General features: G+C 44.2%; 1 protein-coding gene and 1 long non-coding RNA gene across 6 annotated transcripts in view; one reads left to right on the top strand and one right to left on the bottom strand.

Annotated features, from left to right (window-relative positions):
* Window positions 1-10,446, bottom strand: part of MAPKBP1 (mitogen-activated protein kinase binding protein 1) — a 146,569-nt gene extending 136,123 nt beyond the window's left edge. For 2 of the 5 annotated variants that reach the window (XM_081858231.1, XM_081858229.1), the window contains exons 1-2: window positions 9,862-10,444; window positions 8,512-8,875 (exon numbers count right to left, since the gene is read on the bottom strand). In XM_081858231.1, the coding sequence (XP_081714357.1) occupies window positions 8,512-8,628 (117 nt within the window). In that variant the 5' untranslated portion in view covers window positions 8,629-8,875; window positions 9,862-10,444. Of the gene's footprint in view, window positions 1-8,511; window positions 8,876-9,861 lie in introns of all 5 variants that reach the window. The other 3 variants (XM_081858230.1, XM_081858232.1, XM_081858228.1) reach the window with 2 other exon arrangements.
* Window positions 10,447-10,524: 78 nt separating this feature from the next.
* LOC309345335 lies at window positions 10,525-14,613 on the top strand. The gene is made up of 2 exons (XR_014158194.1): window positions 10,525-10,606; window positions 14,174-14,613. It is a non-coding gene; the product is annotated as an uncharacterized lncRNA (long non-coding RNA).
* Window positions 14,614-16,083: the final 1,470 nt, after the last annotated feature.

Here is a 16,083-nt window from a genome sequence, read left to right as displayed (position 1 = left end):
GCTATGCAAGCTCAGTTTTCACAGGGTGGATATTTACTTGGAGACACCCCCGACTCATCCTGCACAGAAAGCTCAGAGAGAATGTTAGATCCTTCCCCCAGCGAATTCAAATGAACTTTTGATCATAGGAAGGACTCTAACTTTTGAGAGAGCGCAGGTATACAGGTTTAGGAACAAAAGCAGTATTCCTCTACTATAAATATTTCCTGATGACTCAAGTAAAGCAAAGACAATGAGGAAGGCCTTTTGATATCAAAAAGCATAAACAAAATTCAGGTTTTGGATACAAGGGGTGTACAGACACATTGTTATTACAGTCATTTAGTTTTGGAAAGCACTCTATTATATGCACATTCAAGAGATCTTTTGTGAATTTACTTCCTCCAGGTCCTCATTCAAGAATTGTCTTCAATCCAGGACTGTTTCTTCCTCCTTTCCACTAACAGGTTGTCTGCTCCACAGGGTAGCCAATTTATCTCACCCCACTTTTCTGTTCTTTAAAAGATTAACCCATTAATCTCTGACAAGGATGCTGGATGGAATAGCAAAGCTTTTCAAGGTACTTACATATATATGTGGCTGGCTTAGCCCAGCCTATTTTAGAGTAAGGTGAATCTGTCAGATCATAGATCATAGAATCATAGAATCATAGAGTTGGAAGGAATCCTGAGTATCATATAGTCCAACCCCCTGCTATGCAGAAATATGCAGCTTTGGCGTCATCAGCCCTGTGCTCTAACCAACTAAGCTATCCCTTGGTTTCTTTCAGTTTTTCAGTTTTCCAATCTTAAATTCAGTTCTCCACATTTCCACAACAGTTTATGATTTATTTTATGAATTTCTCATGTAAATTCAACAGATAATTCATCATCACACACATTTCTATATGCAAATATGCCTAATCTATACATTTTCCCAAGCGCCCTTCACTAACATAACACATTTTGTATGCTGCTTTCATAAATGTATGCATTCTACGGACACTTTACCCAAGTATATTATTATTATTAAGCTTTGTATATGCATGTTAGTACACATCACTTGGCTGGAGAACCAAATTGCAAAATTCAGAAAATGGCATATTACAAAGGATGTCTTTGGTTTGGTTCATGTATTGTTACAGAAAGTGTGGATTTGGTAGGCTTGTCTTTAAATGCAAAGTGAACAGAATTTCCTCCCCATCCCTTACCCTACTATGACTTTTTGAAACAGCCTAGTGACAGATCCCTGCACTAACAGTCCATGATCTAAACTGTACAGTGGTACCTCGGGTTACAGACGAATTAGGTTAGACGCTTTAGGTTAGATGCTTCAGGTTAGACGCTTTTGGTTACAGACTCTGCTAACCCAGAAATAGTACCTCGGGTTAAGAACTTTGCTTCAGGACGAGAACAGAAATTGCACAGCAGCGGTGCAGCAGCAGCAGGAGGCCCCATTAGCTAAAGTGGTACCTCAGGTTAAGAACAGTTTCAGGTTAAGAATGGACCTCCAGAACAAATTAAGTTCTTAACCCGAGGTACCACTGTGCCTCATATGGAGAGGCCACGGCACTACACTCACTTATAACCGCCCCTCCTCTGTTCTGACTCCTTGGTCTGGGAAGAACCATCACCTCAGCCCAACATCTTCACATAGTCCATAAGTCATTACACACCTGGAGAATTCTGAACTTGTCCTCCTCATCTACATACACAAGATTACTGGCTATGCAGCCAATGAATGAGCCATTGGGATGGGCACAGGGGTGGATCTTGGTGATGTGATGCCCTGTGTGAAGCCAAAATTTGATGCCCTCTCCAGCCCTGGCCTTCCCTTCCCAAAGCCAAGTAAGAGGCATCAGGCTTTGGGAAGGAGTGAGGAGGGCTCTAGGACCCTGTCAGTTGGGTAAGCAATTATCTGGCTATGAGAAGGCTGAGTGCCCAATGCTGGCGAACTGGTGGCACTGCCCTAAAACCGCCTCTGGTGGGCATCCTTTCTTCTGCTAAATGCCACATCCCCTCATGGGATAACTGTAAGCACAATCCTATTCATGTCTACTCAGTAGCATCCAGGAAAAGAATGGCACAGGCTAGACCCTCTCTGTTTCACTATTTTTTCACTTAAAGCAAATCATTCAAAAATTGCACAATCCACTTGCCACCTCAGTGTCAGGGTCCATTCTCCCACTTCATATTGCTCCCACCTCATTCAGCTGCATGCACAGACCAGGTCACAAACAACCTGAGTTAAGAGAATCAGAATAATCAAGGCTGGGACTTTTAAGAACATTCTACTGTCCTAATCATTTCCACTGTAGGGCTTAGGAAGGCTGAACTCAAAGCTTTCTAGCTGACATTATAACATTTGGCTCTGTCCAAGAGATTTCATTTTAATCACATTAAGTCAAAACTTACTGAAGCTGCACTTTGAGGAGTTGGGCTTCTTAACTGGAACCTTCAAGGAATTGCTTGAACACAAATCAGCCTGCCACCTATAATCTTAATTCTTAAATCACTGAATTGCACTCCGTTTTCTCTTTCAACTATTCAGACTTCACTGCTGGGAGAAGTCATGGGCCTTCCATTAGCAACTAGCATCACCAAATATATTGTGTACAGAATGGGCCTATGTCCAACAGCACAAATTCATTAACAACTTCAAAGAAGTCAAAGGGGCATGGCAACTGCTTGATCTGCATTGATAACATTGCTATGTAGGAGAAAGAAAACTCTGATCCTAAACCTCCACTGCCTTGCAGGATATCTATGGGAGAAGAAAAGGATAAGGAGTAAAGCTGATGCAAATCCGGAGTAGAGTCCCTTAAATGACCAAACGGTGCCATGTACACCTCCTTCCAGCAACTCCTGCAGCCAAGCTGGTGTCAAACATATTGCTCTGCTTCACTTTGGACCACATCAGTGAGGGGGGCGTGGTCTTGTCATTTGGGCAGCCCAGGACCTCCACACGCACTGCCTAGTCTTGTGCCCGGGGAGATCACTTCAGTGCTGCTAATGCAGCGGTCTGAATTCATCCCCAAAGGTGCACTCCATTGTCTCTAGAGACAGACAGGTGCCAACATTAGTTATCCTGGGGCATAAAGAAAAATAACCTAACAAAAGTTCTCAATACCCACTACTTTTTTGCTGTGATATTTTGACATAGTCAAGAGTAGGCCTTGGCACCTTCCTACCCAACTCACACTAAAGTTTGAAATCATACAGCAGTGTAAGCTATGACTTCAAACAATTTGTCTCTGCTGGGTCCATCCAGTAATTCTGTGGTAGTTTAAGAAACATTAAGGTCCAAGACCTGGCTTTGCGAGGGAAATACTTTTGCAGGCTTTTGTACATATGCCTAGAGGTCAATGCAACCAACACCCGTTTCTTACATTTGTCCGAGTAGGAGACACATATGTTATTTATATACACCGCCTGCAAAATTATTGTTTTCACCTAAATCATGAGAGTCCTGCTTAAGCTTAACCCATCCGCTTCTCTTCTAAAGATACTGTGGAAGGGAGCCAGTTGGCCAAAATACAGCTCTTCATCTTCCTTCCCTGTCTCCCTCAGACCCACAAACAGGTTTCTCTAATCATCTTCCAAAAAACCTCTTGAAGACAAAGAAGGTACCACACTGACTGGGAAGTTCGCCACCGCAGACCCAGTCATTAATTAGGAAGCATCCTTCTCTAAACAAGCCGCAGCGCTTGGACACCGGGAGATGAAACACACACAAACTCAGTTACCAGGTCAAAAACTGAGTAAATCAAGATCAATCAAGCCTGAAGGGCATCCTTCAGGCCTGAAAGAAACATGCCACATTCTTGATCTTTGAAAGCTGACTTAGCCAGTACACTAATTCAGATAGTCACCGGCACCCAGTCACAATCTGCTCAAAGCTGCCCCGTTTTACTGAACTAAGACAATCTGAGAAATTATTGTGATTAAAGAGAAGACCTTTTTCAAATGGTTTGCCAGACCAGGACACAGTCTGGACCTTTGTTAGCATTAAGATTAAGATAAATTTGTGGAGAATAAGCCTATCAATGGCTGCTAGTCATGATGACTGTATACTACCTACATGATCAGAGGCAATGTGCCTCTGAAGATTGGTAACAGCAGCAGGAGAGGGCTATTACCTTTATATTACTTACCACGTAGGGTTTTTTTTCTGACAATAAGGAAGGATATACATTTTGTTAAATGAAGTGGTATTAAATACTAGTTTTGCTCCAAGTAGACTCACTGACATTAATGGGCATGACGAACTTAGGTTCATTAATTTCATTAGGTCTATTCAAGTAGGGCTAGTGCTGAATACAACCCTAAATAAATAAATAAATGCCCTTAGCCACTGTCGAAACAGGATGCTGGCTTAGATAGGCCTTTGGCTCTTATTTCCCACAAAAGAGTTGGGGAACTTGTGGCTCTCCAGATGTTCCTGGACTACAACTACAACATTGGTAACACCAGCAGGAGCAGGCAGGAGTTGGAGTCCAGCAACATCTGGAGGAGCAGATGTTCCTCTGGGTCTAATTGCCTCCACCACTGACTGAAGCAAGTGAGATGCCTCTTTTCCCCTCATCAGGCTATGGAGAAGGACAAACAGCAAGACCCAGGAAGAAGCAGTTCAGGAGTGGTAACTTCACTATGTCAAATCAGTTCTGTTCAAGCTAAGATATCCAACTTGGGACCTTGCAACTCTCCTTTTCAAATGGTTTTCATGTTTGCCCAGCTGACAGCATCCGCAGCGTTAACCAATATGCAAGAAAAGGCAGTGTGTTAAGGAAAATCACTTGAATTATCAGGCATGCTGAGGATCCTGTTTCATGAACTGATAATCTCTTAACATTACTGTTCTTCAAGGAAGTAAACCAGGCTGTAAAAAAACATAAAATGCCGCATATTTTTAAAAAACTAGGATATTGGGGAGAAATGTCCTTACATCTGTTTTACTACATGTACACAGTTGTGTTTATTATTTTTTATGTAATTATTATCTATTTTTGTTTGGAGGAGCAGTCAATACCTCAGCCGTTTCCTGTAGTCTGAAGTATAGCCAAGACACAAGTTTTCCACCTCAGTGAGAATTAGGCTTTTCAAACAGCAGTTTTCCAGGTGGAACCAATAGCAATGATTAATATACCTGTTACTCCCACTGAATTATGACACTGCGCTTCAGAGAGGCAAAACTGGAAGGAATTCCAAGGTTACATTTGTACAAGATGGTCCTGTCCCATCACCTTCCTCGAGCAAATCATTTTCACAAAGTAGAGGTTACAGATTGCCAGCATTTGCCCATTATTCTACAGGATTCAGCTGTGGGAATGGAATTCTGTAGTAATCAGTTACCAAGTAGTAATTTACAATAGTGCACCTAAAGGTAAAAAGGTATCCCTGGATGGTTCAGTCCAGTCAAAGGGGACTATGAGGTGCAGCGCTCATCTCGCTTCAGGTCGAGGGAGCCAGCATTTGTCCACAGACAGCTTCCAGGTCATGTGGCCACCATGAATAAACAGATTCTGGCACAATGGGAAACTGTGACAGAAGCCAGAGTGCACAGAAACACCGTTTACCTTCCCGCCACAGTGATACCTATTTATCTACTTGCATTGGTATGCTTTCGAAATGCTAGGCTGGCAGACGTTGGGACAGAGCAATGGGAGCTCACCCCATTGTGCAGATTTGAACCACCAACCTTCTGATCGGCAAGCCCAAGAGGCTCAGTGGTTTAGACCACAGCGCCACCCCCATCCCTAATAGTGCACCTATCACAACTTGGTTGCACTGTCCAGCCAGCTAGTGAGGAGAATGTTACCACACTTTTGCACTTAGACATCTGGGAAGCAGGGGACAGGTAAAATTTACTATTGCAACAAGTCATGGGAGCGGAAACAGCAAAGGGCGGGATATACATTTCTAAATGCCTTTCTCATCATTTGACACGGCCATTCAAGAAGTTTCCCACGCTCCTCTTGTTAAATTACGTCTTGATAAAACAGGAGGCATTCATCCCATAAAATCTGAGTATCCTAACCTCTTCTTTTTTTAGAAAGAGCACATATTTTACCATCATGGTTACAGAGATAAGAGGTGGCCAGGACTCTAGCAACCGGGGGATGCTATATTTCATAGCTTTCCTCATTTTGTCCCATCTACAAGATAGCTCCATTCCTATGGTATCCCATCATACCTGTCTTTTACAATAATCACAGGTGGTATATGTGTTGCTCAGAAGGGACTATGTGGAGGGGGGGATCAATTCATAGCCCTCATGTGCTGTGTGCTTCTGTATACAATTATCTTGTTGCTAGCCCATCTCAAGTTCTCATCATTATTTATTATTATTATTATTATTTGAATTTCTATACCGCCCTATACCCAGAGGTCTCAGGGAGGTTCACAGAACAATAATCAAAACTGATAGCATTGCAAATACCACTTCTAATCATGCATTCAATAAATCAAGCAAACAAAATGAGTTTGCATAGGCAATTTGCATGCATTTCTTGGTTTCCTTCACAGGGAGGAGAACTGTAAACTAACTTCAGATGCATCCACATCTCACAGACAACTGCAGGGTAAGAAAGAAAGAGCCAAGAAGTTACCGCACTTCCACATAATCAGGAAAAAAAGGAAGAAGAGAACAAACAGATGGTTTCCCCTTAAGGACCAGGGAACTCCCATTAGCAAAAACAGTAACACTAATACAGTATATTAGAAAGGTGTATGTCTCACTAAAGAGCGTTCTCGAAACCCTGCATGTCTTGAAAGCACATGGGCACAGTAAGCAGAGTCTGGATACTTTTAAATTTTGCAAAACTGGATTTTGATGACTGTAGGTGTTTCCAGGCTGTTTTTTTGAGGATGGAATTTAATCGCATTCCAGCAAATTCAGGTGGCACAATGAAAATGGACCTATGCAACATACCCACTTCCAAAACAAATAAAAGCAAGCCATACTTTTTGCGATAAGGAAAGTGACAAGATAATGCACTGGAAAGTGTGGGACAGCAGTTGATTATGTAACATCACATCAACCTCCCCACAAACAAATCAGAACGATTGTTCAAAAAACAGGTTGTCTGGAAGCTACTTTCAGTTGAAATCCTATATGCTTATCTTTTGAGCAGACATGCAGAAGATTGTACTGTGGAGCTTACACCTCTTGAGTAGGGAGGAGGGCTTGAAGAATGGATTTTTTGCACCAAGTAGACCAAAGGTCAGTTGGCTACAAAAGGAGGCCCTTCCACAAAACGTTGAGAAATAAACCCCATTTATGTATATGGAGCAGGGGGTGGGAAAGCAAGCCTTATCATGAAATCACTACAGTATTCAAGTAACGACATTGGAAGAGGAAACGTAGCTTTCATAACAATTTTAAGCTGTACCTCTGAAATAAGAGTATGCTTACTTCAGCTTTCATTTTATATTCTCCCATGGGTACTGGGAAAGCTTCTTATAATACAGCAACAAACCCATGCACAAATCCACCTATTGGGATTTATTATTCTGAGAAAACATGCAGTGTCAGCTGCAAAATTATTAAATACAGAAAGTACCTTACATGACATGCCAAAAACTGTCCAAGAAGTACAAGGTGCTTTAAGCAAGCATTCATCACTAATTAGTTATAATTAGGAGCAATTACATTCATTTTACAGATGGGAAAACTGAGGCACTGTTTCGTGTGCACATTTTTCCTTAATGCAATACAATTAGTCAATGACAAAGCATCCAGGAATTTGGGATCCCAGTCCCCAGTTTTAATTATTATTCACTATGTGGCCAAGCTGGTTGTTCCTATTTTACTGTCCACACAAATTAAAACACGCTTATCCTCTGAAGGAGAACAGAGTCCACGGCTCTTTCTGCCATACATTAATCTCAGGACAGCAAACTGAAGAATGTGCCATAAAACCTTTGCTAGAAAGAGCAAGTAGGAAAGAGAGAGAGAGAGACCGAGAGCACACGTACCACTATGGCAGCTGTATCTCAAGGATGCACTGCCTTAACACAGGCTTAGTTCCTTGACACTTTTAATCCTGTTCATTAAACTTAATCAGTCATGTGTCAAGTAACACCATAAGCTTCAATAACAAAGGCTACATCTCTATACTTGAAAAACATTAGGGTAGCATACACACTTGTTGCTTTTGAGAGGTGCCCCCAAAAGGCATAAGAAATGGTTGTTTTAACCAAACAATCACTTGTTCCACACTTCCTTGTGTGAGAAGGTGTTACATCCTCTCTTCCCTTCCAATTGCCTGGGGGCCTTACAATACCTATCCATGTGCAGCACATCATAAAGTACCTTCTTGCACATACAGCTTGGGAAAGCAACCTTTAGGCACACCCAGACAAAGACCATCATTGTCTTGCTGGCTGTGCTACGCACAGGTCAGGAAAACAGGTGAAAGCACCAGCACTATTCCATAATATTTAAGGGCCACCTTATACATCCCCCAACACAACTGAGCATTTAGCCAAAGGTGAGGCTTTCAGGAGGATGCAAAACAGTTTGAACACTCACCTTTGTACTGATGTCTTCCCGCTTACTCCCTGGCTTGCTCCTTCGCAGCTTGATAGAAGGAGATCGAAGCAAGTTCTTGATGCGGCTTGTTATTGTGGAGCCTTCAACCGACATCATAGCCTTCGTGGGGAGGTAGCCCTGCCCCCTTTCTCAAGCACTTTCCTCCTCCACCACCCAGTCCGGGGTTAACACGCCAGAGGAGTTAAGGGGGCCATTTCTGTCCAGAGACTCTGGATTGCGGGCACTCCCCTTTTTCACTTCATCATAAGGCTCCTGCTTCAGGGCACAATTGCTGACAGCTTTTGTATTACTACTATTCCAGATACTTCCTTTGTCAGTTCAAAAGACTCGGATCAATATGGACCTTTGGGGGAAGAAAAGAGGGGAAGAGACAGCAAAGCTAACATAAGCCAGTAACACATCTTCAAGTGCATCTCGGCTTTTTCTAATAGAGGCTGAATGGCAGAAGCCATGCATCAAAGGTCACTGAATTTCATCAGGATTTGTGGAAAATCCTTTCCCCACCAGCATCGCCATATGTAAGGAAGCACACTTTAAAGATCCAGACAGCTTTAAAGGGGTGGGGGAGACCACTGTAATAACCAGTTCACTACAGATGTCAGGATTTAAAGTTAGAGCATTGACCCAGTCCTCCCCCCCCCCGCCCCACCCCCAAAGCAATCTTCATAGTTAGTCCCCCACAATTGAAGCAGTCCTTGAAGAGATCCATGCGAGGGAATAGCATAGCAGGATCAGGACCACATCTCCAAGCGAGGCTCCTTCTCTCCCCGCCCCCTTGCACTGCCCGTTGTTGCAGTATTCACGATTTTGAAATAATGTTGAGGAATGGGCATCAGATGCTGCATATGCATTGGGCAAATAAGAAACTTGCTGCCATTAGATCAAACATTTTTAGCCTAGATTTTAAACATAACGGATATCTTCCAAGTCTAAAATAGCCGACTGTTTCGTACACCCCCCGCCCCCTTACTTATCAAGAAGAAAATCTCGACCAGCCAAGATTGTCAGGCCCAAAAAACCTTCCGCACCTCAGGTTGATGACAGCCTCGGGACGGGGAGGCAAATCTACCCAGATTTTTCGGCAGAAGTTTGCGGTAATTTTGTTCCTCCCCACCTTCCTGCCCGCAAATGCGCGAAGACGAAAAATACCCGACCATCGCATAAAGCCTTTCCCAGCGCATTCTGAACCACCGTTATTCAGGGGGCAAATTCAAACCTTCAGGACAATTTTTTTTCCTTCTTAACAATAAGCCAACGACACAAACCGTTTTGTTGGTTTTTTGGTTGTTGTTTTTTAAGAAAACCACTACATGGCTCAACCTTTGTTACCTTGGCGAAGAGGCAGCGGCGCTTTGCGGAGCAACGAGAGGAGATTAAATGGGATTTCTCTGCCCGCTGCCCGTCCATGCAGCCGATTTTTCCTTTTTAGAAAAAGCCACGGTGGGATTTAAAACGCACGCGAAGCGCCCTCCTCCTCCTCCTCCTCCTCCCCTGAACTCCTTCTCTCGCCTCTCGCTTCGCAGGGATCCAGACCGCACGCAGGCGGGGGAGCGGGAGGCAGCCAGCGGATTCAAAAACTACGAGGAAGGTCGGGAGTTCCTCTTGCAGATTTTTATTTTAAAGGGGGGGGGGGAGGGAGGAAAAAAATTGCTAGCGGGGAGGAGAGACTGGGAAAGGGGGCCGGGCTCTGCCCTGCTCAGCTTCCCCACCGCCTGCTAGTTGACAGCCGAGAGGCTGGAAGTGGCCGGGGCGCCCGTGCAGGGGAGGCTGCCAGGCTCTCCCTCAGCCGGACCCTCCCAGAGGGCTGCCTGCCGTGTCACGGCTCTCCTCCTCCTCCTCCTCCTCCTCGCTCAGCTGTTTCCCCCTCGCCAGGTTCCGGGCTGGCGACCGCTCTTCTCGCTTCCACGCTCCAGCCCCTCCGCCCGCTGCGCTTGTTGTATCCCTTCTGGCGCAGGACTCACGCTGACAGATCCCAGCCAGCCAGATTCCGCGGCGGCGGCGGCGACGGTGGCCTAAGCAGGCCAAACCGCGAAACGAAAAAGGAGGACGGAGGAGAGGAGAACCTCGAGACCGGGTGAAGGAGGGATTAAGGATTCGACCTCAGCGCCCCTGTAGGGAGAGGGAGGAGGAGGGAGAGGCGGCGGTTACCTTCCTTTCCAACAGAGGCAGGCCGACCTTGCTTCACCCTCCCATCCAAGTCACCTCTTCGCAGGCAAAAAAGGAGCCGGTTTGGCCAAGCCCGACCCAGCCCTGGCTCCTCTGCCAGCTTCCTTCGCAAGCGGGCACGTTTTAACTTGCCCCCGGGGGCTAAGCCGGAGGCTCTGCTTAGTGGGTTATTAAAGAGCACACCGTTAAATCGGGTGGCATATCTTTTGCACGCCCCCCCCCCCCCCGCGCGGCAGGACCCCTGTGCCTTTAACAGCTGCTTGGAATGCAGAAGGAGAACCGTTTCCGTTACCCCAGGGAAGAAGGGGTCTGAACTATGGGGTCATCTCCTGCCCAGGCCGAACTGCTACACCTATAGCATTGCCATTAGCTAGTCTAAACCAGGCTTTCTCAACCTCGGCCCTCCAGATGTTTTTTGAGACTACAATTCCCAGCATCTCTGACCACTGGTCTTGCTAGCTAGGGATCATGGGAGCTGTAGGCCAAAAACATCTGGAGGGCCGAGGTTGAGGAAGCCTGCTCTAAACTCTCAGGGGCCTTTTTTCCAAGCTTGCCTGGCTCCTGGCTGGATTTTCCAGTGGTATTGTTATTTTATTATTTATTAAATTTATATACTGCCCTACTTTTGAAGATCTCAGGGCTGTTCACAAGATAAAAATGCAGGACAGAATGCAGGCATTTCCATTTTTATCTAATTACACCATTTTTTGTAGCATCCCTTCAAACAAGACCTAGGTTCAAGGCAATTTCACATTTTCAAAATACAGACATTGATTCATCACCTCTATACTCCTGTTTCTGGGTAGCAATGACTTCCAGGTAAATATTACCATATACATTCCAGGCAGATGGCCATTCAGACTGGTTAATGTGACTCTTCTGTAGCTAATTGCCCATTAGTCAACTTGAAAGGGTCAGCCCTGTCATTAGGCATAGAACAGCAAACTGCTTATATTATAAGTTGTATTTTTAGTGTCCAGGAATGAGAGAGGCACATGTTGTAATTTTCTGCTTCAGGTGCCAAAAAACCTTGACCAACCTTAGGTGATGCACACCTTGACTTGGAGCATTATTTGCTGCTCTATGTCAGACAGCAGATGTTTTGTTTTGGCTCTGAACTTTGATTATATCCATAACCCACCAGACTCAGGTTGCAACCTTATTTTGGTTTGCCAGAAGCGGCTTAGTCATGCTGGCCACATGACCCGGAAGCTATACGCCAGCTCCCTCAGCCAGTAAAGCAAGATGAGCACCACAACCCCAGAGTTGTCCGCAACTGGACCTAACGGTCAGGGGTACCTTTACCTTTACCTGCAAACAAGATGCACTGAAATCTGCAATACATATTTCTGAATAGACACCCTTTACTGTTTAAACCTATTGCTGTATAGACCGGGCCTGTTAGTTTGGCTTCTGAATTTTGTCCAGGATCAGGCTGCCTCTTTTATCTTTTAATTGCTACTCCCAAAGGATGGGTGGGAAGAGAGGGCAATGACTCATCCCCCTATTTCTAACTAGCTGGGTTGGGTCCTTGGATAAGGGAACATGCACCTGGAAGCCCAGGGGAGAAACAGTGGTAATTCCCAAGTGAGGCCTGGGGCTGAAAAGCTTCACAAAGGATGGGAACATACTGATCCACACCTTTGTAATCAACAGAACCTGTTAGTTTGTTTGTGATAGGGGTGCAGGTTGGCTTGTTCGTTTTAATGCTTTAGGCCAAGGCCTGACAAAGGTTCTAATCCCAGCGCTGGCTTTTTTTGGAAGAAGGTTCCACTGAACTTGGCGAGGCTTCCTTCTGAGTAAACATGGTGGGTGTGGGAGAGAGAGGGAGAGCAGTCAGAAACTGCAGTGCTTACCACACTCCCTGAAAGGTTATCACTAAAAAGCCCCTGGGAGTGCAGTATGTTATGATGCACCAACACCTCATAGAAGAAGAAAATGGCTGCCCCTGTGTGCTTTGGCACCAGAGGCCCAGGTGTCCACAGTAGCTAGGAATGCCTTTTACCGACTTTGGCTGCTATTACAGCTGTTGCTTTCCCTTAGACTGGGATGGCTTAACTACAGGAGTCCAGGCTTTGGTAAGTTTAATATTGGATTGCTGCAATGTACTCTATTTTGGCCTTTCCTTATGGTTGGTCCAGAAACTAAATAAAAAAAGGTAAATGAAGAGAAAGTACACACGTCCCACTTTTCAAATGCTTGCTCTACATTTTTCTGAATACAAGGAATTAGTACCCAAATCTTACTATACACACCACAAATTCAGATATCCGAATAGCCGGAATTTGCCTGCTTCCTTATTTGCTTGTGCTTTCCTGGTAGGTGGCAGCCATTTGGGGGTAGAAACCAGGGAGCGAAGGAGATTGGACAAATCAGTTTTTCCTTTCTCTCTTTCGTTGGTTGGCTGTAGCCATGTCAGGAAGCACTAGAGAGGGGAGAGATTGGACCACTCACAGATTTAAAATGTTCCCATGGGAAATAATTGAAATTGTCAGCTCGTGATACAAACTCTCAGCTACCAAACAATTTCACGGGAACCCACAGCGTTCAGAAAGCAGGACCTCCAGGTACTTCTTTGCACAGTGCCGACTTAAACTATGGAACTTGCTCCTGAGGTAGTCATGGCTGCCAATTTATTCTGGCTTTGCAAGAGGATTAATAAAGAAATTCATGGAGGAGGCACGGTTGGAGGCAGCAACTGAATACCAGTAGCTGGAAACTACAGGAGGGGAGAGTGTTCCTGTGCTTGAATTCTGCTTGCGGGTTTTCCAGAGGCATCTGACTGGCTTCTGTGGGAATGGGATGCCGGACGGGATGGACCATTGCCCTGATCCACCAGGCTTTTTGTCACTACACAATGTTGCAGCACAGTTGCTGACAGGAATGAAATATTACACCTCTGCCCAAAGATTTGGCTGCAAATTTCATTGCCGAGCCAAATTCAATGTGATACTTTTTAGCGTAGTATAGTATTTATTGTTTTATTTATTCGATTTCTGCCCCACACCTTATTTCAAAGGTGGCAAACATAACAATACTCATACAATTTAAACTTCTTTTTAAAAACAGTTTAAACCTCTTGGGGCTCCAACTCCCATCACCCCCATTTTAGGCAATGGTCAGGGGTTATAGGAGTTGTAATCCAACATCTGGGCACTCAAGTTTGAAGAACACTTTGCTATGACATGCAGCTGCATGAAAATTGTGGAATGGGTGAGATATGGGTGAGCCACACCTACAGATAAGCCAAAGCCAGGCACTTGGAAAACATCTCATACTGTCTATTATGTAGACCGTCTGGTTGAACCCCTTGAGCCAAAATTCCTATATATGCAACTATCCCTTAAAACACTCCCTAGTGTATTTTGCTAGACCCCTTATAAATTCAGGGACTCTTTTGTACACGCACACAGCAAAACAAATGGCACCTTCTTGTGACTAAAAGCTGTAATTTAATTTTTTTATTTTTTAAAAGCTAAACCAGCACCTACCCCCTGAAGTATTCCTGTGAATGCTGTCACGCTGGCTACACTTCATTAAATGGACACACTGCAGAAATTCACACTTCAGCCTGTGAGTCACATCATGCCTAAAGCCAAAGGATATCCGGCAGCACACACCTTTGGCTTATTATGGCTTAGTGTAAAAGAAGAAATGAAAGAGATGAAGCCATGCATGTTGTCACCTCTGCTAACCATAAGAGGCAGTTTACAGTCTTCTCATTGTGTGTGTATGTATAATTGCATGTTCTCTTCTATCCCTTAAATATTTTGAAGTCACAACCTGTATGGTACTCACAGGTGAATATTATGCTCCAAATTCATGTTTCTTTTTAAAAAGGGGGGTGGGTGGAATCGTGACCATCATGAAATGTCTTGTGTTACAGTGTTAGTTTTGGGGTTTGTTTGGTTTTTTTTTTAAAAAAAACTTCAGTTTCTTTGTTCTTTCAACTAGCAGTCTCACCAGACTATTTATTTCTGCACTCCACTGCTGTATGTACCAAACTCCAACAACAATAATAAATATAATTGCCTACTTACTCTTTGGGACCAATCAAACCATATACAATGGTACCTCGGTTTAAAAACAGGCCTGTTTACGAACTATTCGGTATAAGATCTCCGCAAAACCAGAATTAGTGTTCTGGTTAGCAAACTTTACCTCGTATGCTCATCATATGCTCATATGATGCTGTTGTGAAATTCTCCAAAGTAGGCAATGCAAGAATCTGTAGAATGATTCTTAGCTCATCCAAAGAAATTTTCTAGATGCCAGGGAGCTGAACCAGTATAATATCCTAAACAGATAGTGATAACATTCAACAAGGCAGAACAGCCCGAAGTAACATTTCTTCAAGCAATGAGAACAGGAAAAAACGGTTCATTTGACAGATGAAAAGAATTACAGTGGAAGGCAACCCTAGAATATAAATGGACATGAGGAACTGTTTTTTTTTAAAGCATGTGGGGAGGAGATAAAGACCAGATATAAATATGAGAACACACTGACCTTATGCAATATTTCTTTTTGTTGTTACAGAAATAAAGCCATAAAAGCAAATATTATGTCAGAAAGAATAATGATTCCAAGAGAGTTTTGCATACAAGCCAATGAGGATTGTCAGCTAATATCCATTTAGAATGACCTTGTTTATCTCTCTGTTGTAGGCCAACTTCTCCAAGCTGTTATGGGCTACAATTTCATCAGCCCCAGCATGGCCAGTGGTTAGGGGGGATGAGTGTATTAGTCCAAAACATCTGAGGTTACCAGCTGGGGGAAAGCTACTGTATGGTTATTTATTTGTAAACCGCAGGCACCCAAGACAACTCTCACAGTCCTTATTAAAAGGTAAAGGACCCCTGACTATGGGGTGCAGCGCTCATTTCCGCTTTCAGGCCAAGGGAGCAGGTGTTTGCAGCTTTTCCTGGTCATGTGGCTAGCATGACTAAACAGCTTCTGACACACAGAACACCACGATGAGTGCTAGAGCGCACAGAAACATCATTTACCTTCCTGCCACAGTGGTACCTATTTATCTACTTGCACTGGTATGCTTTCAAACTGCTAGGTTGGCGGGAGCTGGGACAAATCAATGGGATTCAACCATTGATTCAACCCTAGATTCAAACTGCTGACTTTATGACTGGCAAACCCAAGAGGCTCAGTGATTTAGACCACAGCGCCACCCGTGTCCCCTCAGCAAATAAATGACAGAGCTTCTGTGACTGCTGGATAGTTCTTGGTAGTATGCCACCCCAGTCTTTGAAAGGTGAAAGATTCCAGGCACTTACCCAGGGTTCAGTTTCCTTGGAATGAGGGCCAGTGGAGACTGTGGTCTCTTTAGGATGTATGGTTTATTTATACATATATACAACCTGAGTCTAA

Source organism: Podarcis erhardii (genome assembly GCF_964252035.2).
Source record: "Podarcis erhardii genome assembly, chromosome: 1".
Taxonomy (NCBI): domain Eukaryota; kingdom Metazoa; phylum Chordata; class Lepidosauria; order Squamata; family Lacertidae; genus Podarcis; species Podarcis erhardii.
The sequence above is the reverse complement of the archived record's forward strand: the minus strand, read 5'-3'. Positions and strand labels throughout refer to the sequence as shown.